This window comes from Acipenser ruthenus, chromosome 4 (assembly GCF_902713425.1).
Source record: "Acipenser ruthenus chromosome 4, fAciRut3.2 maternal haplotype, whole genome shotgun sequence".
Lineage (NCBI taxonomy): Eukaryota > Metazoa > Chordata > Actinopteri > Acipenseriformes > Acipenseridae > Acipenser > Acipenser ruthenus.
The window spans coordinates 3,946,658-3,970,500 of NC_081192.1; the positions used below are offsets into that span (position 1 = coordinate 3,946,658).

The following is a 23,843-nucleotide window of genomic DNA, read 5'->3' on the forward strand; positions in this document are numbered from 1 at the left end:
TAACACAGCTCCTAATCGAAGGAGAACTTTTTTTTATTGTCTATCCTCATTACAGAGAAACAAAAGTTACATGCAGATGGTTTTAAATTTGCTCTGGATGCATCACAGCGCTAGCATTCAAGCAGACTGTAAATTAGGTGTAACAATGTCACATCAAAGGTATTTTATCACAGTAACATAATGCAATTACAGACCACATCTGTAAAAGCTACTCAAATCAATACTGAGTGAAAAAACTGCAATCCAGTGTGCGTGTTTGTTTTTTTTTGTTTTTTTTGTTTTTTAGAAATAAAAACATATATATATCATTAACAAATGGAAGAAACTAAATTCCCCACAAACTGGCTTAATTTGGAGCGAGAATACCTACATATATTTTTGCTTCACAACTGAATTGTGTTCCTTCACAAAAGACAAAGACAAGCAGCACGATGGTTTACTAAATTATTTAAAGACTTTAAATAAAACTTGTTAAAGAATGTATTACACCACAGTGGAGTTAAAAAAAAAAAAAAAAAGCAAGTCTGCAACAATAAAAACAACATTGACAACACTAAAGCAACACACACAATAAACCAGAAACTATCTTCAGTAAAGGCTCCATAGAAACAACTGCTTACTAAATTATAGATAACATTTTCTATTATCTAATGTATACCTTAAATCAACATTATGCCTCAACAAAAGGCTTTAAATTGAATTCAATTATTATTATTTTATTTTTTTTAAGATTAAAGATAAAATAGTACATTGCAGAAATCAATTTCATAAAAAAAGAAAATAAGTGAAAAAACATATTACTTGAAATAGATGCAATTCTTTCGTTTTTATTTAAATCCACGTGAGAAGACCTGCAGGAGAGTGGCTGTGAGTTTATCTGAAGAGGTTGAGGCTCCTCGGTCCGCTGGCCCTCCCCTGTTGAAGGACAGTGGGGGGGCTTCATTCAGTCTTTCCCTCTGTGTTGCATATCCCGCTTTATCGCCAGAAGGTGACTGGTATGCGGAGGAAGCTCCAGGAAAGGAAAAAGCCCCTCGAGAGGAAGGGGGTTGGTAAACCGGCCCATCGTCAGAGAATCTTCCTGCATTCGGAGGATCTTGCCCATAGGAAGAGAGTGGGTATTGGGATCGGTCGGAAGGCCACCTTTCTGCAGGAAGCGGATACAATGACCTATCAGAAGAACGCCTTCCAGCGGACTTCGAGTCGCTCCCAAAATCACCTCCACCAACTGAAAGAAATAATTCATAACATTTATATAAAAAAGGGTCAAGGTTTCCCCAACCCAATACCACAACAAATTACGAGAAAATGTGGAGATTGCACAATGCAATCCCATATAAAACAAGTGACCCCCCGAAACCATGCCTTCGTGTTCTAATTGTATATTCAATTCATGTGGATTTACATTACCTTGATAACCATCTCTACTAGGCATACCAGGATCCACTTTCATGTGGTTATAATCTTTAAAAATGGTAGGCTGTGGAACACCCGGCTTAACAGTCTGGAAAAAAAATAAAAATAAATATCAGTGAAACCCAAATACAAAGCTGAGAATTGTAACATGAAGTTGTCATTGGCTTCATTTTCATACATGATGTTCAAATTCTACAGAAATATACAATGTGCATGTTTGTTATATATGGAATAATCAAGTAGTGGTGCCTGGGTGCAGACAGAGTAAATACACACAGCCAGCATAAACACAAACCAAAGGCAGGTGTTTGCTGGCCAAGTGCAATTATTCCTGAGAAATTTATGAACCATGGCACTGGCACATCTAGTTCAATTGTGATGCAAGTTTTTACCTGGGGCTGTAGTATAATATTATTATTATATTTTATTTCTTAGCAGACGTCCTTATCCAGGATGGCTTACTTTGTATTGTGGTACAACGCCCACTCGATATATCGCGGGTGTCAGGGTCCAATATAAATCCGCTATATAAAAATCAGGGCCGTGATATAGCGAGAGACCCATAGAATAACAAAATAGGCTAATAACAAATACTGTACAACCACTCCCTCGTTTTATCGGGTGCATCAGGGTCCAGTATAAATCCTCTATGCAACCTGCTTTTTCTCATTTATCGTATACAAAAGCAGCACCCTGTTTTAATTCGTACAGTGGAGGGCAATTGCTTCTCATCAACTTCAGTCTCCAATTAAATTTCATGAGTCTTCCTCTCCTTTCTCAAATGCACAAATCCATTCCCAACATAGGCTTGTTGCTAGGGAGCTGACGTCACTGCCTTGTGACTTTTGCTAGTGCATCGCTGCCACACGTGAACACCTCGTTGGCTAAAATAAAAGCCGCTTCAGCAAGTAGATATTTAATTTGCTTTGTGTTATTGTGCAATATGTGTGTATGTGCTAACAGTACGATATTAATGCTTTGTTTTTCATTGTTTTGTATATCGTTGTTTGTGATGTGCAGTACAAAATAAAACGAACAGTAATTCTAAGTGCCTATGTATATTGCAGCCAAGACATATGCAGTTAGGACAGTAAAAATGGGGAGCCAACTCCAGGACCGCAATATATCCGAATCCGCAGTATAACAAGGAGTGGGTTTACTTTGTAACAACTGTATAACACTGCAAAATATCACATTACACTATCACCTTGCAGATAAAAGCAGTTACAAAGTACAGTAAAAACAGTAGAAAATAAAAGATCAAATTCAAGGAAGAGCAAAATAAAGAATACAGTAAATAATTACATTTAAGAGCGAATTCAACCAAGAGCGGTAAAACTTTTAGTAAAGATATTTGCTTATAATAGTAAATTCCATTAAGAGCACATAGTAAGTACGATAAATGGGTAAGAACGATTTCAAATAAGAGCAATTACAAAAAACGTGATCACGGATACCTTCAAGAGTAAAACCAAGTACAAGACACAGAAAATAGTTAGAATTAAGAGCAGTAGATGAATACGTCAAAATATGGGGCAGTTCAGTGCAAGTACAAGCTGATGCAAGTACTGGTACGATTGGGTGCCATGTAGTCCAGTATAGGCCGGAGTTGTGAGGTTTACAGATGCTGTCTGAACAGACGTGTCTTGATAAATTCACATTTGTACTTTTATTGGCTGAACCAACCTTGAGCATTTTATTAAAGGGGTGTGTCAATCTGCATGTACTTTCTTTGCATTATTTTATATCAAGGGCTTGAATTTTTTTTTTTAAATGTTTTATTATTTGGCAAAATAAACCACTCAAAACGCATCAATCTTCAGTTTCTATAATAAACTGCATGTACGGTTCACGAACACACATACAAAAGGTAACTTGCTGTGTTAAGATTCCGGCAATGTAAACTCTGGATGCATTTTGAATCACAGAATTGTGAGAAGTAACAGATTTTGTTTCTCACCCCATTACCGCCCACGTATCTATCACACTACAGACTAGTTCATGGTGGTTTTCTTCAACCCACCTGTGTGTATGACTAGGGTACTGTAGTAATTAATCTCAGCCAACATACAAGTTTTTACAGCTTTTCCTATGATTAAACATTCATCATGGTACTCTGATTAAGGTCTGATATTGATCTAGCTATAATAATAATGTTAATAATAATGGCAGTCGTACCCAAGAAAAACGAATACGCATCATTAGAAGCATAACTGTACACCACTTTTATATTTATAATAACTTTTCGGTTCTTCACTGAATAAAGCCTTAACGCGACACCATCTTGCTGGTTTGTTTAAAACCAGGTTTGTGGTCGTTAAGCCTGTTGCCAAGCAAATGACACACTGACTTTCCTAGCGTATTAGTTATGTCCACAACACTGATGACTGGTCAGTAGCATGTTTTTGCACACTGCCCGCCTTCTGAAAGCCATTTTCTTTAATTAGAAAGCGTAGTGAATGATTGACATTATTTTAAATATATTGCCAGGTTTAAGAAAATAAACACTTTTTCTAAATAGGTCTTCTGGGGTGTTTTTTCGGTTACTGGTTAAAACCGAAAATTTAAAAAAGACCTAATTATATACTACATATTTATTCCACCACTGGTATGAATATACGCGCCACCTTTCTAAAGTTTTGCCTTTTAAAATTAATGACAGCAACAGTACTAGCCCAATCGGGAGCATGCATGTCTGCAGAATGGAATATATACTGTTTTGGTGACCTAGTCCTTATCGTTTGTAGGTTATTACACAACTATAGTACATAAAGCAGGAATCGTATTTACCACATTGCTTCGATTACATAAAGACATTACTAAATTCAACAGCGCTGAAGTTGCTTATGCAATCTAATGAGATCATTAATTGTAAAATGCTGGTTAGCACTACTCTATAGAATCGATGTTATGTTTAAAAAAAAGAAATAATGCTCCGTTCACCTCTCCTTGCGCTTTTTTCGCTTGAAATTCCTTCAAAATATCACAAAGCTTCTCTCTTAGAAATGTGGCTTCTTCTGGACTTTGCATTTCAATGCTTCCCTGAAAAACCACGAGATTTACATTGCAGGTTAGAAATGTGGTAGTTTTTAAAATGCCAGGTTAGAAATGTGGTCCTAAATTTGAATATTACTAAGCTGACATGCAAAACTCAGAACATACAGAAATAATACCTGTAGTGGTTTATACTAAAGCATGTGCTTTGTACTTAGATTGGCTTTACTGTAACAATTGGAGGTTTTAAATGATCAGTTTCTTTTAAACTGAAATAGGCAGATTATTATTATTTTTTTTTTTAGAGGTTTTGTGTGCATGTGTGTGTGTGTGAGAGAGAGAGAGAGAGAGAGAGAGAGAGAGAGAGAGAGAGAGAGAGAGAGAGAGAGAGAGAGAGAGAGAGAGAGAGAGAGAGAGAGAGAGAGAGAGAGAGAGCGAGCATGTGTATGTAAAGGATTTTGAAGTACAGTAATGGCAAATGATAAATGTAATTCTATCCAAGTTGGTTCATAATAGGATTTTTAAAAAAGCCATTTCTTTCACTGTATGATATAACTTAACATTATATATATATATATTGGTATTAAAACATGATAAACAAAAACATACCATTGAGTTCAAAAAGTCACCTGGATTTACAACTGCTGTTTGTGCTCTACTGTAGCCATCTTGTAGATATTCATCCTGGAAAAAAAAAACACAAGGTAGATTATACATGACATTACAGGAGTCTGTCATGAAGAAACAGGTTACTGTGAGACTTACATCCACAGCATGTGAAACCGTGTATTACAACAAATGCCCATGCAAAGTTGAATCAAATTCTGTTAAGTTGCCCCCAAAAATAGTCTCAATGTCAGTATATAAATTGTTGACAAATGGCTAAGTTTCAAAATCGGGCAAGCAGTTCAGGACTCTAAGCCAACTTGGTTTTACAGGTGTGCCTAAAATAAAACATGTAAGCACATATAAAAAATCTGCAAAAAACACAATGTTGCAACAAAGTAACTATTACGATTTAAATGCTGCTGTTAACATGAAGAACATAAGAAAGTTTACAAGCGAGAGGAGGCCATACGGCCCATCTTGCTCGTTTGGTTGTTAGTAGCTTATTGATCCCAGAATCTCATCAAGCAGCTTCTTGAAGGATCCCAGGGTGTCAGCTTCAACAACATTACAGGGAAGTTGGTTCCAGACACTCAATTCTGTGTGTAAAAAAGTGCCTATTTTCTGTTCTGAATGCCCCTTTATCTAATCTCCATTTGTGACCCCTGGTCCTGGTTTCTTTTTTCAGGTCGAAAAGGTCCCTTGGGTCGACATTATCAATAACTTTTAGAATTTTGAATGTTTGAATCAGATTGCTGCGTAGTCTCCTTTGTTCAAGACTGAATAGATTAAATTATTTTAGCATGTCTGCATATGACATGCCTTTTAAACCCGGGATAACTCTGGTTGCTCTTCTTTGCACTCTTTCTAGAGCAGCAATATCCTTTTTGTAACGAGGTGACCAGAACTGAACACAATATTTCTAGATGAGGTCTTACTAATGCATTGTAAAGTTTTAACATTACTTCCCTTGATTTAAATTCAACACTTTTCACTATGTATCCAAGCATCTTGTTAGCCTTTTTTATAGCTTTTTATAGCCTAGATGAAGACATTTCTGAGTCAACATAAACTCCTAGATCTTTTTCATAGATTCCTTCTTCAATTTCAGTATCTCCCATATGGTATTGATAGTGGACATTTTTATTGTGTGCATTACCTTACACTTTTCTATATGAAATGTAATTTGCCATGTGTCTGTCCAGATCATTTTGAATGTTTGCCACTCCTCCTATTTTTGTGTCGTCTGCAAATTTAACAAGTTTGCTTACTATACCAGAATCTAAGTCATTAATGTAGATTAGGAAAAGCAGGAGGACCCAATAGTGATCCCTGTGGTACTCCACTGGTTACCTCGCTCCATTTACTTTCTCCTCTAAACATTGTATTAGTCCGATAGATATTTATTAATATTACATCTATTCTTCTATTTTATATGTTAGTATTACATCTCACAGAACATAGCCTAGTATTAATATGCATTTATTTGGAGACATGTCCTAGGAATCCATTTTCTTCCAATACTGTACATAAAATAAAACGCTTGTCAATCCAGACTGAATATGGGACATAGAAACTAAATAGAAATCGCTATTGCATTTTGACTTCACTTTGCTCATCTCTGGTGTGTTTAAGTACTAAACTTACATTATTATTTTTTTCCCAATTTTGGTTCCCAACGCCCTTATAACTGTACTGCAAACCAGTACTGTACTCTGATCAAATTGCACAGCGTTGCATGCATGTACCGGTAACAGCAGTGATGATGGCATGTGAAGTTCTTCGAGCCTTGTTATCAAAGGAAATATTAACTTCACATCTTTTAAAAATAAAAGATGACAATTTAATTAATTGATTTATTTAATTTTTAAAAACAGCAGACATGCAGGCACAGAGGCGGCTAGATGCCTTCCTCATGGAATATTTCTCTTTGACCAAAGCATTTGAAGGGAATGTTGTGAACTGAGAAGCCAAGTGTTTCTTTTGAGTTGAGCAAGCCCTTTGATAAAGGAAATATTAAAACAATGGACTACAATCCTAAGGTAATAAAACACACTTGTGTTAATCTATCTTGTCTGATTTTTCAGATCAGACTATATCTATAGTTGACAATTTTAATTTGTGATCTATGTTTGAGGTCATGGAAGCATTGGTCGCACATATACTTAAAAAAAAAAAAAAAAAAAAAAAATTTAACCCACCAAACAACTTTTTTTTTTGTCTCATATGGACCACATTGGTCACACTTTCAATCCCTGCAGTTTTAAAGCTATAGCTGTGATCAGCCCAACTAATAAGGCCTGAACTTTTGATTACCTATATAATCTACACCATCCAAGAAGTGCTAGGATATTCAAGAAATTAAATACTACATATACGTTTACACTTAGTTTTGATTGTGATAGGAAACAAACATTCTCTATGTCAATGGGTTTAGATTTTGTTAAAGCATTAGGGGGTACATCACAAAAAAGTGGTTGACCTCCTCACCACTAAACCATACTGGTACTAAGCAAATAATGTGTAGTACACACACAGAACATTTGGTCCATTAAACTATATTCTATATATAGCACTTTAATCATTCTACCTGTTTTGGAACCATGGGATCCATTCTTAACCTCTTGTTGGAGAATGTCTCAAAGTCTGTTCTGAAAAAATAAAAAAATAAAAAGGAGCAGTGTTAACTCATGGTTATTTTGTGTATTTGTGTATGTGTATATATATATAAAATGTTAAAACAAGCTTTTGCATTAAGCCTGTTCTTAACTTTCAATGTTTTACAGAAAACAATAACACACAGCGAGAGGCAAGTACACCTCAATAATAAGAACTGCAGCGACTATTTTTCTCAGGAACTAAATTGGAAACAAAACATAGCATCCTGTTGGTTTATGTCAATGATAACTCTGTGATCCATTAATATTAACCGTGTGGCTTCCAATACAGAATGCTTTATCTACAGTTATTGTGCAGATATAGTTTCTTACCAAAAAGATAAAATAAGTAACCTTTATCTAAAAATAAATAAGCAAATACAATAAAAACAAAACAACGTGGAGCACATTAAGTAAGCGTGCTTCCTCCTTTGAATGAAATATTTCCTGGGCAGAGTTTTCTCCTGCTTGGTAAAGAAATTCCACCCAATGGATGCCATTGTTATGTATTCACAAGACAGAATTTAATGATGATCAGGAGCGGCACTTCATTGTTAACCAAACAGACTGACGTCTTGCGGCTGCCGTCAAAACCCAGCTGGCTCAATTTACGGTAGCTATAGCGGCAGTCCATAACGTAACAGCGATGCTGTACTACTGAGAAAACTGAACATAACAGCCATGTTAACAACTGTGGAATATGTCCAATATGTCACAAGGAATCCCACATGATGGTTCATATTTAACTTTAATAACTATTTAAAAACACATATGTTTTTTTTAATTATTATTATTATTTCGACATTTCCAGTACAGAAAAAGGTTACACAAGTCTACACACCTAAAAGAGACTAAATGTATGTGTACTATATAGTACTTCAATATGTATCATGCACTTAAAACATAAATACAAGTGACTTATTTATACACATTTTTTAAATTACCCGAAAAAGATCCAGGTACTTCTCACCGTGTACCCGGTTCCAGATTTTCTCACCCTGCCAACATCCATCCATCCATCCATGTTTTTTTCACTACATCCCTTTAACTTCAAATTTTGGAATATTTTATCCAGGACACCGTTCTTACTTACAAATATCTACAGCACTTTTAGTTTATCTTGCCTGTTTAACATAAAAGCAAAACACAAATAATGTGGGTACCTTTCACTTCGACCATCAGCAGGAAATGCTGCAGCTGAAGGATCTTCAGGATAGCTTCTAACCAGGCTGTCTGCGTTGGGCCTTCGACTCAGACCACCTTCAGGAAATCTTCCCCCAGCACCCCCTTCAGGGAATCCTGCAGCTGGACTGTTTTCAGGATAGCCTCCACGAGGTCTGTCCCCATGAAGTCTTGAAGCCATTTTATCTGCATGATAACCAGCGGGCAACTTCCTGCCTCCTACATCTCCTTCAAAAAGTCTCTCTCCTGCACCGGATTGAGTCAAGGGTCTGCCCCAACCACCGGCAGAGAGTCTCCTTTCACCATCGCCTTCAACCAGCTGTCTCTCTGGCACATTATGAGGAATCCTTCCTTGACTATCATCATCATACAGTTTCCTGCCTGAATCATAGTCACGGATTTTTAATCCTGGGAGATTTTCAAATATTTTATTTCTTCCTAGTCCACCTTCAGGAATTCTTCTCCTATCCTGGTCATCTTCCAACTGCCTTTTTCCAGGGCTGTCTCCACTGAAGCCGTCTTTGAGAAATCTTCTACCTAGGTCATCTCCAGAAGGAAGTCTTCCACGCAAGTCCTCTTTCCCGTAACTTCCACGCAAGTCCTCTTTCCCGTAACTTCCACGCAAATCCTCTTTCCCGTAACTTCCACGCAAATCCTCTTTCCCGTAACTTCCACGCAAATCCTCTTTCGCGTAACTTCCACGCAAGTCCTCTTTCCCGTAACTTCCACGCAAGTCCTCTTTCCCGTAACTTCCACGCAAGTCCTCTTTCGCGTAACTTCCACGCAAGTCATCGTCTGGGTACCTTCCACGCAAGTCATCGTCTGGGTACCTTCCACGCAAGTCATCGTCTGGGAACCTTCCACGCAAGTCATCTTCCGGGTACCTCCCACGCAAGTTATCGTCCGGGTACCTCCCACGCAAGTTATCGTCCGGGTACCTCCCACGCAAGTTATCGTCCGGGTACCTCCCACGCAAGTCATCTTTCGGGTACCTCCCACGCAAGTCATCTTCTGGGTACCTCCCACGCAAGTCATCTTCTGGGTACCTCCCACGCAAGTCATCTTCTGGGTACCTTCCACGCAAGTCATCTTCTGGGTACCTTCCACGCAAGTTATTGTCTGGGTACCTTCCACGCAAGTCATCTTCTGGGTACCCTCCATCTTAAAAGGAAGAAAAAAAAAACACATTCATTTATTACAGTAATTTAAAAACAAAAAGGGTTAATTCCATGCTAAGACAAATCATGCCAAACAACCACTCAGATCTTCATTAAAAACTTTGATTAATTACACTAATTGGTACAAAGTGTTCAATGCATGAAGATATAAGTGTGTTCAGAACATTGATGGTATCTAAAATATAACAAAAGCACCTGAAATATTAAAATAGAACTATTTAAACGGAGAAATTATAAATCTACACCTGAACCACATAAAAACAGCAAAACCCGAGGACATAAGGTAAGGGGAATGGCAATTAGTTTGTAAAATGTTCAATGTTTTGATTCAAACACATGCTCCCTTGAGAAAGATATGTACAACATATCGAAACATTGGGCAGCTGGCTCTTTGAGCTAATTATATATATCTATATACACATTTATCAAGATCTACCTCTCTCTACCAATCTATCTCTATCTAGACAAAAGAAATGCAACTCAAGTCTAATGGATTTAGTCAAATATTTTAAACAGATATCAAACAAAAATCACAGAAAATGTGAACAAAAATACAGATCAAAGAATCATGCTAAGTTTTCAGTATGAAATGTGACACTCAAAACGAAAACATTATAAAATTAGTATCGACCTCCCTGAGCATTAACACAATCCTGGCAGTGTTGACGCATAGACCTGATCAGCCTCTAGATAGACTGCTGTGGGATATTCCTGTGCAGGCCTATTGGAATCAGGTCAGGAGAAAAAGCTGGCCATGGCAAGACCTCGACATTGTATTTGTGAAGCCCTGCAATTGTAATACTAGCACTATGTGGTCTTGCATTGTCCTGCTGGAAAATCGACACTTCCGCACTGGCTTGCAGGAAAGGCAAAACGGTTGCCTCAAGGACTTCGTCAATGTATCACTAAGCAGTAAGGTTACCCTCAATCTGCACCAGAGGTGTTCTTGTGTTAAAGGAGATTCCTCCCCACATCATCACACTTCCACCGCCCCACCGGTTGGCTTGAACAACGCAACAATCAGCATAACTCTCACCACGACATGGTGGGCCGGTGTGGTGACCATCTGCCTTCCAGGACATGGCCTGTCCCTCACAGAGCCAGTTTCCTGGTTTCTCCGGACTAGTCTACTGATTGTTAGAGCAGAACATCCCATTCTCCAGGCAACTTTTCTCAGACTGGCTGCCTTCAAAATCATGCCAATAAACAGGCGATCTTCATTACTCAAATCGGGGCATGGTCATACCTTTCGCTGTTCTTGTGTTAATTAAAATCATGTTTCGAATGGCTATTTATACAGATTCTAATTTCGGCAATTTTAACTCAACTCAAAATACCAAACATTGAGCACCTGTCGTTTTTAATGAAATCACATGACGAGCTCAGTATTTTGTTATCCGAAGGAATAATACTACTCAAACAAATCAACAAACCTATCTGCTCACTATTTAAAACGTAAACAACATTATGTATGTAAAACTTAGAATGTTGCATTTTCATTATGCACCAGTATATACAGATTTTCGATTGGACTTTGACTGGGCCACTCAAGAACATTAATTCTCTTCTTGTTCAATCAATCCAGTGTGGCTTTGGCTTTGTGCTTCAGGTCATTGTCCTGGTCATGTTAATTTCCTCCCCAGTTTCATAGTCTTGACTGACTCAAACAGGTTTTCCTCAAGGATTTGCCTGTACTTTGCACCATCCATTTTCCCCTCTACACTGACAAGCTTCCCAGTCCCTGCTGAAGAGACGCATCCCCATAACATGATGCTGCCACCACCATGCTTGACAGTTGGGATGGTGCTGACAGGGTGATGTGCAGTGTTGGTCTTGCGCCAGACGTAATGCTTGGAATTTAGAATAAAAAGTTCAATTTTTGTCTCGTCTGACCACAAAACCTTTTACCACATGTCTGCAGTATCATCTACATGCTTTTTCACAAACTACATACATGCTTTAACCCTTTGCGGTCCATTTATTAAATGCGCGTCAGGCACGCCAGGTCTAATTTATTTTCACACACGCAGTTAATTTTAGACGAGCGGTTTAAAAGTATTTTTTTTCAGTCAAACGGGTTTAAAAGGCCCTGCATAACAACAAAGCAATCACTAGGCATCTCCAGCCCCAGATTTTAGCAATCAAACAAGAGGACGGCACTGTCATCAAGAACCGCAAATTGATTTTGAAGAGAGTCGAAGGCTTGTACAGAAAATTATATCAAGATGAAAAGAGCAACGTAGCAGATGAAGACGAGACGGAAAAAATGCAATCTGAGGAAGAAGTTCCAGATATTCTACCGGAAGAAGTGAAACATGCTATCAAACATATGAAGACAGGAAAGACACCCGGAGAAGACGGCATAACGATTGACATCATGAAGGTGAAGAACTGACAAAAATACTGTTGCGTATTTTTACAGATTGTATTAAGCAAAAGAAAAAAGTGCCCAACGACTGTGATACTTTTACATAAGAAAGGAGATAAAGACCTCAAGAACTACAAACCTATTAGCTTACTTCCTATAATCTACAACATTTTTACCAAGATACACACCAACAGACTTCAAGATAAATTTGACTTGGCACAATTTCCCCAAAGCTCTTCACGGCCACCCTAGAAGACATTTTCAAAACACTGGATTGGGAAAAGAGGCTGAAGACCAATGGAGCCAACTTGAATCACCTACGATTTGCTGACAACATCCTCATATTTACAACGTGCCCAGAAGAATTACAAACAAGAATACAAGAATGCTAGCATCAAAGCGGGTTTGAAAAAGAACCTGAAGACGACTCAAGTCATGTTCAATAAATATACCACTCCACAGGGAATTGAGGTCAATGGGCTCAAGCTTGAAGTCAAGAACTGCGTATACTTAGGACAGTTAGTTTTAGCAACGGAGAACCAAATGTGCGAAATCAACAGAAGAGCAAAAATGGGCTGGAGTGCCTGATTAAGCACGATTCTGAAAGGTAAACTACCCTTATGCCTCAAGAGGAAAGTCTTCGACCAATGCGTGCTGCCAGTGCTAACTTACGGAAGCGAGACCTGGACCCTCAATGCAAAAATGACTCAAAAATTACAAACAGCTCAACAGAGTATGGAAAGATGCATGCTGGGAATAACAAGAGGAGACACGAAAAGGAAGGAATGGATAACAGCGCAAACAAAAGTGTGCAATGTTATTATAAGAGTGAAAAAAATGAAACGGCAGTGGGCCATACATATAGCAGGAAGAACAGACCATTGCTGGACCAAGGAGATACTAGACTGGATCCTAAGAGATAAAGCGACCAAGAAGACGACCTCCAGGAAGACGGCAAGATGAAATTAGGAAAAATGCCGGAGAACGTGGATGAGGGACGCAGCAGGCAGGCTTTTGAATAAGAATCTTGGAGAGGCCTTCATCCAGCAGTGGATTGAAAAAGGCTGAAGATGATGATAGACAGACAGACAGACAGACAGACACACACACACACACACAGAAAGCAAATTTCATGCACACCCGATATGGTATGTCTTGAAATCCATTTCAAAATATATTCTTACCTCTTGAAAATTCAGTTCTGGAAGCTGGATTAGAACTTGATACATTTCCTGTGAGGGCTTTCAGCTGATCAAGGAAATTCCCAACTGGTTCAGACAAGTGGTCTTCTGGTGTATCCCATCGCGATTTTCTTATTTTCCCCTGCCAAGCTACAACAGGACCCAGAGAACTTCAGTTAACTTTGTTTAACATTAGACTAAATCAAACATTTTTTCGGTAAAAACAATGATGTGGTGTGCCACTACACCATGTGGTCGAGTAAGGAACTACAGTCAAACCGGCTTGATATCACTTCAAAGGGACTGAGCATAAATTGACAGTAAGTGGAGTAGCATTACCAGGAGTAATAGCCAGAGTGGTATCATACAGGTTTGACTGTATTTGAACAGCATAACAGACAGTGGAAAGTAGCAGTCAGCCCCATATACACCTAGATTCTGACACACACAATGAGTGTCCTTTTCAGGCTTCACCACAGGTAACAATTGATTCTCTACAGCAATGATAGACAGGCCCCCAGATTCTGCAAGTTCTGGGTTGTTCTCTAGATATATGAAAACTTTAAAAAAGTGTGACATCAATAACAAAAAGCCAAAACTAAAAAAATGAATTATATCTGCAGTAGGTAAAGCAGGCATTTGAAACATCTGGGCATGTTACCCCATTTAATAAACATCTGGGCAAGTTAACCCTATTTAAACAGTGTGTAGTCCTGTATTTCTTTGAGTACTGGCTCCACGGCTGCCTAACGCTTACTACAATTACTATTAATCTAGGTTAAACAGACTTGCAAATTAAATTAGCAAAATCAAATGTTAAGTATAAAAAGTAACTCCAATTAACAAAATCTTTCCTAACATCAAGATACAAAACAAAATTCAAGAGTGTTGATGTTAGGTGCAAAGCATCCTGGTGTTATTTGAAAAAAATTAATACCTTTAAGGAAGCCCTTTCCTTTCTGGTCCACTGGAGCAATATTCTTCTTCTTTGTTAGCTACAAACAGAAGTAATGGTTAAGGCTGGCAACAAATAAGCACGGAACTACGGGGGTCTTTTTGATTCCTGCTCTAAAAATAGGTGATTGATGCAATCCAAGGGATTCACCAGTGCTGTAAAATGCTCCAGTATAATGCAGGGTGCTTATCTGGGTAAGAATTGATGAAGTGAATACAATATACATTTCTATAGCGACTTTCATCACAAGGATTCCAAAGCACTTTACACAAAACCAATGAAACCATTCAATTAAAAACAAACAATCTAATTAGTGTTCCTTGGTATATCGATACATACGGTATACCATGACACCAAAATCCTATACATAATAAATAAAAATATCAAAGTATCGTGAGTTTGAGATACCGTTTTTTTTTTTTTAAACTAGGACCAGAGATATACTCATACCTAGAAGCCCCGCAGCCATCTTTCTGGCAGCTATATTCAAAACACTGTAAATAGTATAACGAAAGGAGAAACAGTCGGATGTAATTCGTTTTTTTTTTTAATTGAGTACATCACAACATCTGAACAACCGAAGCGCATATATTATATATATATATAAACATTTTACAAATCAAAACAAGAAAATGTAAATAAACATCTGAACAGACATTGGTTTATAACATACATATTTATAAAACTGAAATGATAGCAATACATTTTTTACTTTTCAACAGCAATCTGTTTATTATCAGATGAGCAAAAGCACCTGAACAACGTAGAATAACTTAGAAAAAAACATTTTACAGAAGCGCACAGCACAAAAAAAGTTAATTTCTTTTTTTTTTTTTTTTTTGACAAAAGGGTATTCCTTTACCTTGAGTCTAAGGCTGTTCACAATCAACACAATTTTTATTTGTTTATTTAGCAGACGCCTTTATCCAAGGCGACTTACAGAGACTAGGGTGTGTGAACTATGCAAGCTGCAGAGTTGCTTACAATTACGTCTCACCCGAAAGACGGAGCACAAGGAGGTTAAGTGACTTGCTCAGGGTCACACAATGAGTCAGTGGCGGAGGTGGGATTTGAACCGGGGACCTCCTGGTTACAAGCCCTTTTCTTTAACCACTGCACCACACAGCCTCCCTGGCTGTATAACGCGCTTCTCCACGTCGCCTTTCTGCACAGGGCATAGCTGTCCGAAGTTTTATTTTTATTGCACTTGCCAACCTGACATTGGCGTCTCTTGCGGCTCTCAGCGGGGTTGCCAGCTTCAGCTGTGGGTACACGCTTGGCAGTCTCCCTCTGTTCCAAATGCTTCTTGCGAAGTTGCTGTGCTAACTGTAAAATATATTCTCTCCTTGGTAAATTCTTCTCCGTGCATTCTTTGTAAAAGTACCCAGGAGTTGATGGCTGCTGGGTCCAATACATTGTAAAATACCTGAACAGACCACCGTCGGGAGCAAGCTTTCACAGAATACTTCATCCATCCGATCCAAAACATTAACTCCATATTCTGTTGCGTTGTAAATCTCCAGTCTTTGGTGTTTATTTTCACTAGTCCCAATGCTAACTGACTGACCAAAGCAGCGCAGCTGGCAAGCTGGCACCAGCCTTCAAAAGGCTGATTGAAAACAATATACTGTCAGTCATTCACTCAGGCAGAGAGCTAAACACATTGCGGACTGGTGAATAAAAATAATAAAGTAGAATACCGTCCTGTATAATGAAAATGCAATTGTTTTATGTGTGGCCGTCAACGTGACTGCTTCCGGGGCTTTTTAGGTATAATGCTTTGTGAGAATATGCAGACAAAAAGGTATATGAACACACAGCCCCATATGTGTTACACGACTGGAGAAAATTACATTTTAAAACCAAAAACCGCCAAAATGACTGCCGTGGGGCTTCTAGTGTTAAAAACAATATGAACTCAGTGACCAACTACTTTGTGAGTTCTGGGAAAATTTAAATGACTGCAGCCATAATGGAAATGCAGGAGAAATAAGCTTGGTGCGACACTATTTTGGATTTCAGCCAGAAAACGGCAATCTGGTTGAAGGCGGACAGTCAAAATATATCAAACTTATTTTAAAGAAGTGAACAAGGGAGGAAACACTTTCAGATCACCACCCAGATCTTTGCCAAAGTTTACTTTTTTCTTTGACTGTAGTTTCTTCAGTCTTTTAGTTTAAGTGAATCCCCAGTGCATATTGTTTTTTTTTTTTTTTAAGTAACACAGCAAAGACAACATAAAACAAGAATGCCCTAGAAGCTGATCAAAAGAGAGTTCATTGATGCTTGTTTATTTCGTCATTACAGTGCATTTGCTATAAGGTGCAAAAATATACTTTGCAGACATGGGTCATTAAAACTACTGCATGTCAAACGTTAGCAACATTTTTATATTCTTTGGATTTTGTGGTAATCAATATTTTATGTGTACGTAATGACAGCTGTGAAGCTCTTGTTGTGTTTGAATTGTATGAAAGACCAGGATGAATACAGACTCCATTGCTAGCATATCAGTTTCCCTCCAGATAACAGGATCAATGTGACACTTCACCTGCAGTGGAAAGCACAGGACCTAGAAGCTTCCTAGTCACCTGCACAAGTCTGCCAATACAGACGGCTGCAGGTTCAGCGTGAAAGCAATAGAAAGCACTTACAGTTTACTACAGTAGCCAGAGTGGTTGTCTTGTGTCTAATTTACTTTCTTTGTAAGATTTTTAACAACTGAAACGAGCATGATGGGCCGAATGGTAAAATGTCTTATGTTCTTATTTAAGGTGCACTGGGCCGTTGTTTTGACAGAGACATTTGACTTGAATACGCTTAAACAGAATTATGTTCTATTAGCACATAAGAGGAAGCCCGTTTGTTTTAGAAATGTAGCATTAAATATAATGGTTAACTCTGAATTCTTCACTACTGAATTGTGCATGCTAGCAGCTTTTTAGTACTATCAGAATCCGTTCTTTGCCAGAAATGTTTTTTTTTTAATCTGCTGAACTGATTATTAAATTTGGAAGTGGCGATTTTCAAAATGTCTAATGCTATAAAATTCTAAACTGAACACAAGTGTACTGCGTTCATTTAAAAAAAAATGTTTTACAGTGTACATGAATCAATCAGGCTCATCTAGTTTAGCATTTAGACTCGGATTACTTTCTAAAAGATTTGAACAGTATAGTTTCATGGAGGCGTTATGTTGTATGTGACTTTAAGAACATAAATGTTACAAACAAGGAGGTGGTCAATTTGGCCCATCTTGCTCATGTGGTTGTTTACTGATCCAAGCAAGAACCTCATCAAGCCATTTCTTGAAGAACCCGTGTGAATCAGCTTCCACAGTGCTTCATTTTTTCATTTCTTGCTCACATTTAGAGCACTTCTAAAATACCCCAGCATGTAAAACATCTGGCCTAGTTATAAAAAAAGTCTGCTTCAAGAAAAGTTCTTGTGTTATTTTGTTATATATAAGAGGAGATTCCTTGTAATTGGAGTATCTGAAGCTCCGAAACACCAGTTATCGTTACATGCAAATTAAGAAAATGGTGTTGATGATGTACAAACATCTGGGATGGAAACAATATATATCCCTCTGTGTTGTGCGAGGCAAAATCTGTGTACATCTGTGAACAGCCAAGGTCTACAAAAGTGGTTTTGCATTTGATGGAAAGTGAAATGACTGCACAATGACTTTTTGCCGAACACAAATGTGTGTTATGTTATTTATATTGTTATAATGCTACAATTGTAAACAAATGACTGTTGTTTTGTAAAGTTCTATTGAAATATATTTGTTTTTCATAATAAAAAAAAATGTATTTAAAATAAAGCAAAAAATTGTTTTGAAAACCGTCCAAATTGTTACTTGAGGGCAGAAAATATGCAAAAAAAATAAATAAATAAAAAGCCAATTTGACATGTAATTGCCAAAAAAAAAAAAAAAAAAAAAAATGGGCAGCTGGGTGGTTAAGAGCAATTCCTCCTGTTTCCAGCAAGCATGCAGACACCCAACTGTGGAAAGCATGGTCTTCTCCTGCCAGCGTGAACACTGCTTGAATGACACAAACCTTTGACGGTCTAATACATACAAATCAGTCTTCAACTAAAAGAACTGCTCGCGTAAACTTGCTCAGTTGCAAGTCTCATTTGGAACTTCAATTACTGTATATAAAAATTAAATGCTGGAGTGTGTTGTTAGTAATAACATTATCAAGTGAAATAACACTCTCTGAATTTGCCCAATATCACAATTATTTTTGTTATATTATACCAGTATGCATGATTTTATTCATAATTTATTACTGTTCATGCACTATTGCATATGTGGCATGTCTTTGGGGAAGTCTGAGAACACCTAAGCAATATGCAATGATGAGTAGAGTATGAACAGAACGTCTGGGGTGGAAACCAGTTATGTGTTCCCTCTCAAAACAGCAAGTCTGCTGAGGACTTCCCCTTGATCATTTTAAAAGAAACTCACTGTTGCAAGGGGAAGTACCAATGCAAAACGGGTCCTTTTTAAACAGGCCTCTTCAGCATGACACTGAAATAATAATAAATGAGGATTAAGAACACATTTAATAAACAAACTCAGAGTATTACAAAACTTTCAAGAAGCATGAAAGTAACAAAGTCCAAGATTAGAGTTAATGAGGGCCTGTAAAACCAGCCGATAATTCATATTTACCACAATATAGCCTTAAATAGATTGGACAAAAGTGTCGGAACCTATGAAAAAGCAGATTATCGTGACCTATACTCACGCAGTGCGGCGCATTTAAACTGCAGAAGAATGATTCAAAACATACCTCAATTACCCCCCTTCCTTCCTGACGTTCAACAACTTCTGCTTGTGCTTTGATGGTTTTCCCAAGTTGTGAAGGAGTGTTTACGTCCCAGACTACCAAATCAGGGCGACTGGTTTCCTGAAAACAACAATAGTACACAGAATTTTTATTTTTTGTAGACGACACAGTGCTGTGCAAAAGTGTCACCTTTGACAGCTTTTTGCGTCTTGCAGTCCTGGGTTTGTCAATTACAGATGATGTTTCTCTGTACTTTATTATTATTATTATTTATTTCTTAGCAGACGCCCTTATCCAGGGCGATTACAATTGTTACAAGATATCACATTATTTTTACATACAATTACATTATTTTTATATACAAATTACCCATTTATACAGTTCGGTTTTTAATGGAGCAATCTAGGTAAAGTACCTTGCTCAAGGGTACAGCAGCAGTGTCCCCAACCTGGGATTGAATTCACGACCCTCCGGTCCGGAGTCCAGAGCCCTAACCACTAATCCACACTGCTGCCCATTGTACTTCAACAGCTGTACTTGTTGATTATGCTTCGGATACCACACCTTGAAAATCGAGTGATGCAAGCTATTTCTTTATGCAAGTCAAGGTTGTTATAGTAGTAGAAAACACTAGTGGAGGCTTTGAGTAAATTGTTGATGCTTACAATGCATCAGAGTAGAAAAATGCAACATGTCTAAGACTTTTGCACAGCGGTGTATATAGACACACACATACTAGTGGTGCAACATTTATTGATGTATCAATTTTTGATCATCTGTCCTTAAATTTCCTGAGCTTCGATTACATATTGGTGAATCGATGCATCAAATTAGAACCCAGTTTGAAGTCTCCTGTTGCCGGTTTGCAGTAAAACCTTGAGTGTGGGAATGCGCTTCTTTTAGTGCTAGTAGGGTAGATAAACAACCTTGCTAGGACACTTTAGGCCTCTACGTTCGCGTTAGATATACCCAGTGTAAAATCAGTTGCTTCACTGGTGTGTATGCAATTCATACTTAGACAGCAAGATGTCAAACCAGCAGCCTTATCCAATTTGCATATAATTGTTCATTTCCCAGTTTCTTTTGTTTTTTCTTACCAAGTATTTTTGTCTGTGTTTCCGTCCAACAAGGTGCAACGCAATGCTGGGCATATCGGCCTCATAGAAACACAGTCTGCACAGATACTTCAGAGGGTCAACCTCAATTACATGCTGCAAACCTAGAATATAGAAAACACACTCAGCAAGGTGCTACAATTCAAAACCCAGAACAAAAACACTGCGCCAGTCGGGTCTGGAAAATAAATACAATTCAGTTACATGATTAATATATATATAAATGAGGTGCGTTTCCCTATACTGCCAATAAAAACATACCTAAAACTAGTGCTGGGACAAACGCGGGATTTTCATGTTCGGATATTCGTTCGTTTTTCAAAAAGTAATAAAAGCCGTTATATTGCTCTGAACGCAGGCAGAGACAGCAGAGCAGCAGGGGCAGGGGGCAGGGGGCGTGGCCGTGGCCCCTGTGTGTGCTTTTATTTTACAGCAAGACCTTACAATATGTAACACGTTAAAATAGAAAAATATCTCAGGAGTAAAGAATACGTTGTGAAGGCCTTACTTTACCCCAGTGAATTAACTACAAAACAAAAAGGATGCCAAATAGCAGTTCAGGTTAAACTTTGTTTTGTTTATTCCCAAAATAACAATAGTACATAAAGTTGACAACGCTTTTTTGTCCCAGATGGCTTTCCATAAAGATCACTAAGGGTGCGTGAGCATAATCTGATTTGTTTACTTTTTGCTGTCTACAAATTTTAAATGGAGGCTCAAGAGCTTCTGTGTTGCTTCTACGTGCAAGGTATTTTTGTCATTTGTACTGAATACAAACATCTCATTTTTGTATCCAAATAGAATACATGTAAAAAAAACATTAGTTTGAATATTCGGATATTTGTCCCTGCACTACCTAAAAACACACACTTAAATGTACATAACCTTTATGTGAAAAGCGATACTTACCAATGAAAGGCTCATCAAGTCGGAGATAATCAAGGTACTCATTCAGGTTCTCCCATTTTGTTACTCTGGGTAGCTTTGGGATCTTACCTGTTAAGTATAAATACATAACTCAACTGACAAATAGATGTGTTATGCTACAGTAAAACTGAACAAATAGAATCATGACACTGAAAAACTTTGCCAAATAGAAATTGAATGTGTGTGTTTCTGAAGAGATTCCCAAATACTAATCTTTTGATTCTGTGCATCTAAGTTGTAAAAATTACTGTAAGGTATTTTGTCCTAAACCAACAGTTTGTCAGTCCCAAACTGTTGACAAATTATATATTAAACAAAACAGGGGGAAAATAAAATTAGTTAAATCAGATTTTGCCTTTTATGAAATTCAGGCAGTGAAACTAATGGTCAAAAGCATCGCCATACAGGCAACAGAACATTACAAAGGAATTCATTCACAGCCTTAATTTCATAAATGATAGATGTCGAAATTTCAAGACAGGGGACTTTGCAGAGAATACAGTTCAATAAACATTCAAGTACATATAAACTATTCTAATATACCTATTCATGTATAATGTGTGTTTTTTTTTTTTTTTTTTTAAATACAAAAAGATAGAAGCATTGGCGTTCTGGCTGAATCAGAGTGTGACATTTAGTTCAATTAAAAAAAAAAAAAGATTAGTAAAAAGTTAATAATACTACGTTAAGACTTTGCAGTTGAAATTCAAAATCGACATATGCACAGGTGCATAAACAGTAAGTGGACTAGAAATCCCTGCAGAAGGAAAAACCTTTGGCAGACAACAGCTTTGACCACATTGGTGCCTTGTTGTCTTACAACTGATGAAAGGATCAAGTATTTACTGAAAGTAGAGTCAGAAACAGTGAGGTTCACACTCTGCACCAAATATATTAAATGACTGAATGGATTAATATTCCTCAGTATAAATTTCCCAGCACCTTGTGGAACTGATGCCCCCTTCATGTCAAAGCTAAAATCAAGGTAAAGGTATAGGTACTAGGGTTGGAACAATAATCGATTATCGTGATATTATTGATAATGTTTTTGCATGGATCATTTTATTGCATTGAAAAAGTATTGATCATATTATCGTCCGTTATCCAGTATGATATGGTTGTGTGTAACAGTAACTCTGCATTGAAGTGGCACTGCACTGTCTGCGTGAGGTGTAAGCCGTGATCTGTGCGCACTGCATAGTGGGAAGCCAATGGCAGCTGCAGAAAACCCTGAACTGAAAAGATTTTAGAGAAAAAAAATACCACTAATCTCTTAACCCATCTAAAGACCAGCATCCAGATTCACGTGTTTCTGCAAGACCAAAATATGACGGAGGCGGAGTAAAATCTAAATCTGAGCAGAAAAGTTCAAACATAACATTAAATGAGTTTCTGGAACATAAATCTTTATAGCAAGGCTCACCTGAAACACAGTGAAATTACAAATGCTAGCACTTGTTATGTGCAAAGATATGCAGCCATAAATTGATACATGTAAGTTGTATGTAATTATTGATTTTAAACAGTATGCTTGCTTTTAACTTTACATCATGGTTTAATTTTGAGCCTATATTTTGCGCTGGCAAAGCAGGACTGGTTTTTGTAACGTAGTCTAAACTTGTTTATATCTTCTAGTCATGTATCTCAATTAGATAATTACCATAAATAGAAACACTTAGCTTCCAAGTATCATTCCGTCCAAAACGTAAGGCTGTTCAGTGGATGTGGATCGATAACGACCCCACAACGCAAATCGACTTCTCAGTGTTCAACAGCTGATATTTTTTAATCATAATTTAGAATTTGAATAAACTGGAAAGCATTTTTTGAAACACTTTGAGTAGCCTATATTTAATTTGAAAAGCTACCAGACAAATGTGATTGTATTATTTTTGCTTTCTTGTACCATTGTTTCATAACTTATTAAAGTGCTTGTCTTTGAAAACTGACCAGTTGTATTTCTTCTAAACCTCAGTGACTTGTAGAAGCAGTTATGCTGCTCAAGTATATATAGCTTTAAATTTGATCAATTCCATGACATTACATATTTGATTTATTTCAGCCGCTAGATTCTTTGGGAGCCGATAGGTACACTGACGTGAGCATCAGCTGCTGCCTAAAACCCCCTTCTTAGATACTGTTCACAGCTAATCGAATCTCTTATAGCAATTTTGGACATTCTGCTACCCTGGTAAGGGCCTATAGTCATTTCTATGAAATGAAGGCATCCCTAACGTCTTAAAACAAAGCATTTACCAAATAAATAATAAAATCAGTAATTGTAAGCTGTTCAACCCGGTCCTGTTTTTTTTTATTTTGCCAAACACTTATATAGTTAGGTCATTTTCCTTGTTTTATCAAATATTACACTGCTTGAACCAATAAGAAATGTGATGCTATGCCTGTGGAGAGAATCATTGTCCTTTTCTGTACAAGAGCTGGCATTGGTAACAGCACAACTGCAG

The 23,843-nt window shown here is 37.5% G+C and overlaps 1 protein-coding gene across 5 annotated transcripts in view; it reads right to left on the bottom strand.

Annotated features, from left to right (window-relative positions):
* si:ch211-13c6.2 (uncharacterized protein LOC100000125 homolog) overlaps positions 1-23,843 on the bottom strand; it is a 34,193-nt gene continuing 10,350 nt past the window's right edge. For 3 of the 5 annotated variants that reach the window (XM_059021463.1, XM_059021462.1, XM_059021466.1), the window contains 12 exons: positions 21,361-21,447; positions 20,434-20,555; positions 19,340-19,456; positions 19,012-19,074; positions 14,517-14,574; positions 13,583-13,729; positions 8,834-10,013; positions 7,604-7,664; positions 5,017-5,091; positions 4,357-4,455; positions 1,408-1,501; positions 1-1,225 (listed from right to left, as the gene is read on the bottom strand). In XM_059021463.1, coding sequence (XP_058877446.1) covers positions 828-1,225; positions 1,408-1,501; positions 4,357-4,455; positions 5,017-5,091; positions 7,604-7,664; positions 8,834-10,013; positions 13,583-13,729; positions 14,517-14,574; positions 19,012-19,074; positions 19,340-19,456; positions 20,434-20,555; positions 21,361-21,447 — 2,501 coding nt within the window. In that variant the 3' untranslated portion in view covers positions 1-827. The remainder of the gene's footprint in view (positions 1,226-1,407; positions 1,502-4,356; positions 4,456-5,016; positions 5,092-7,603; positions 7,665-8,833; positions 10,014-13,582; positions 13,730-14,516; positions 14,575-19,011; positions 19,075-19,339; positions 19,457-20,433; positions 20,556-21,360; positions 21,448-23,843) is intronic. The other 2 variants (XM_059021465.1, XM_059021464.1) reach the window with 2 other exon arrangements.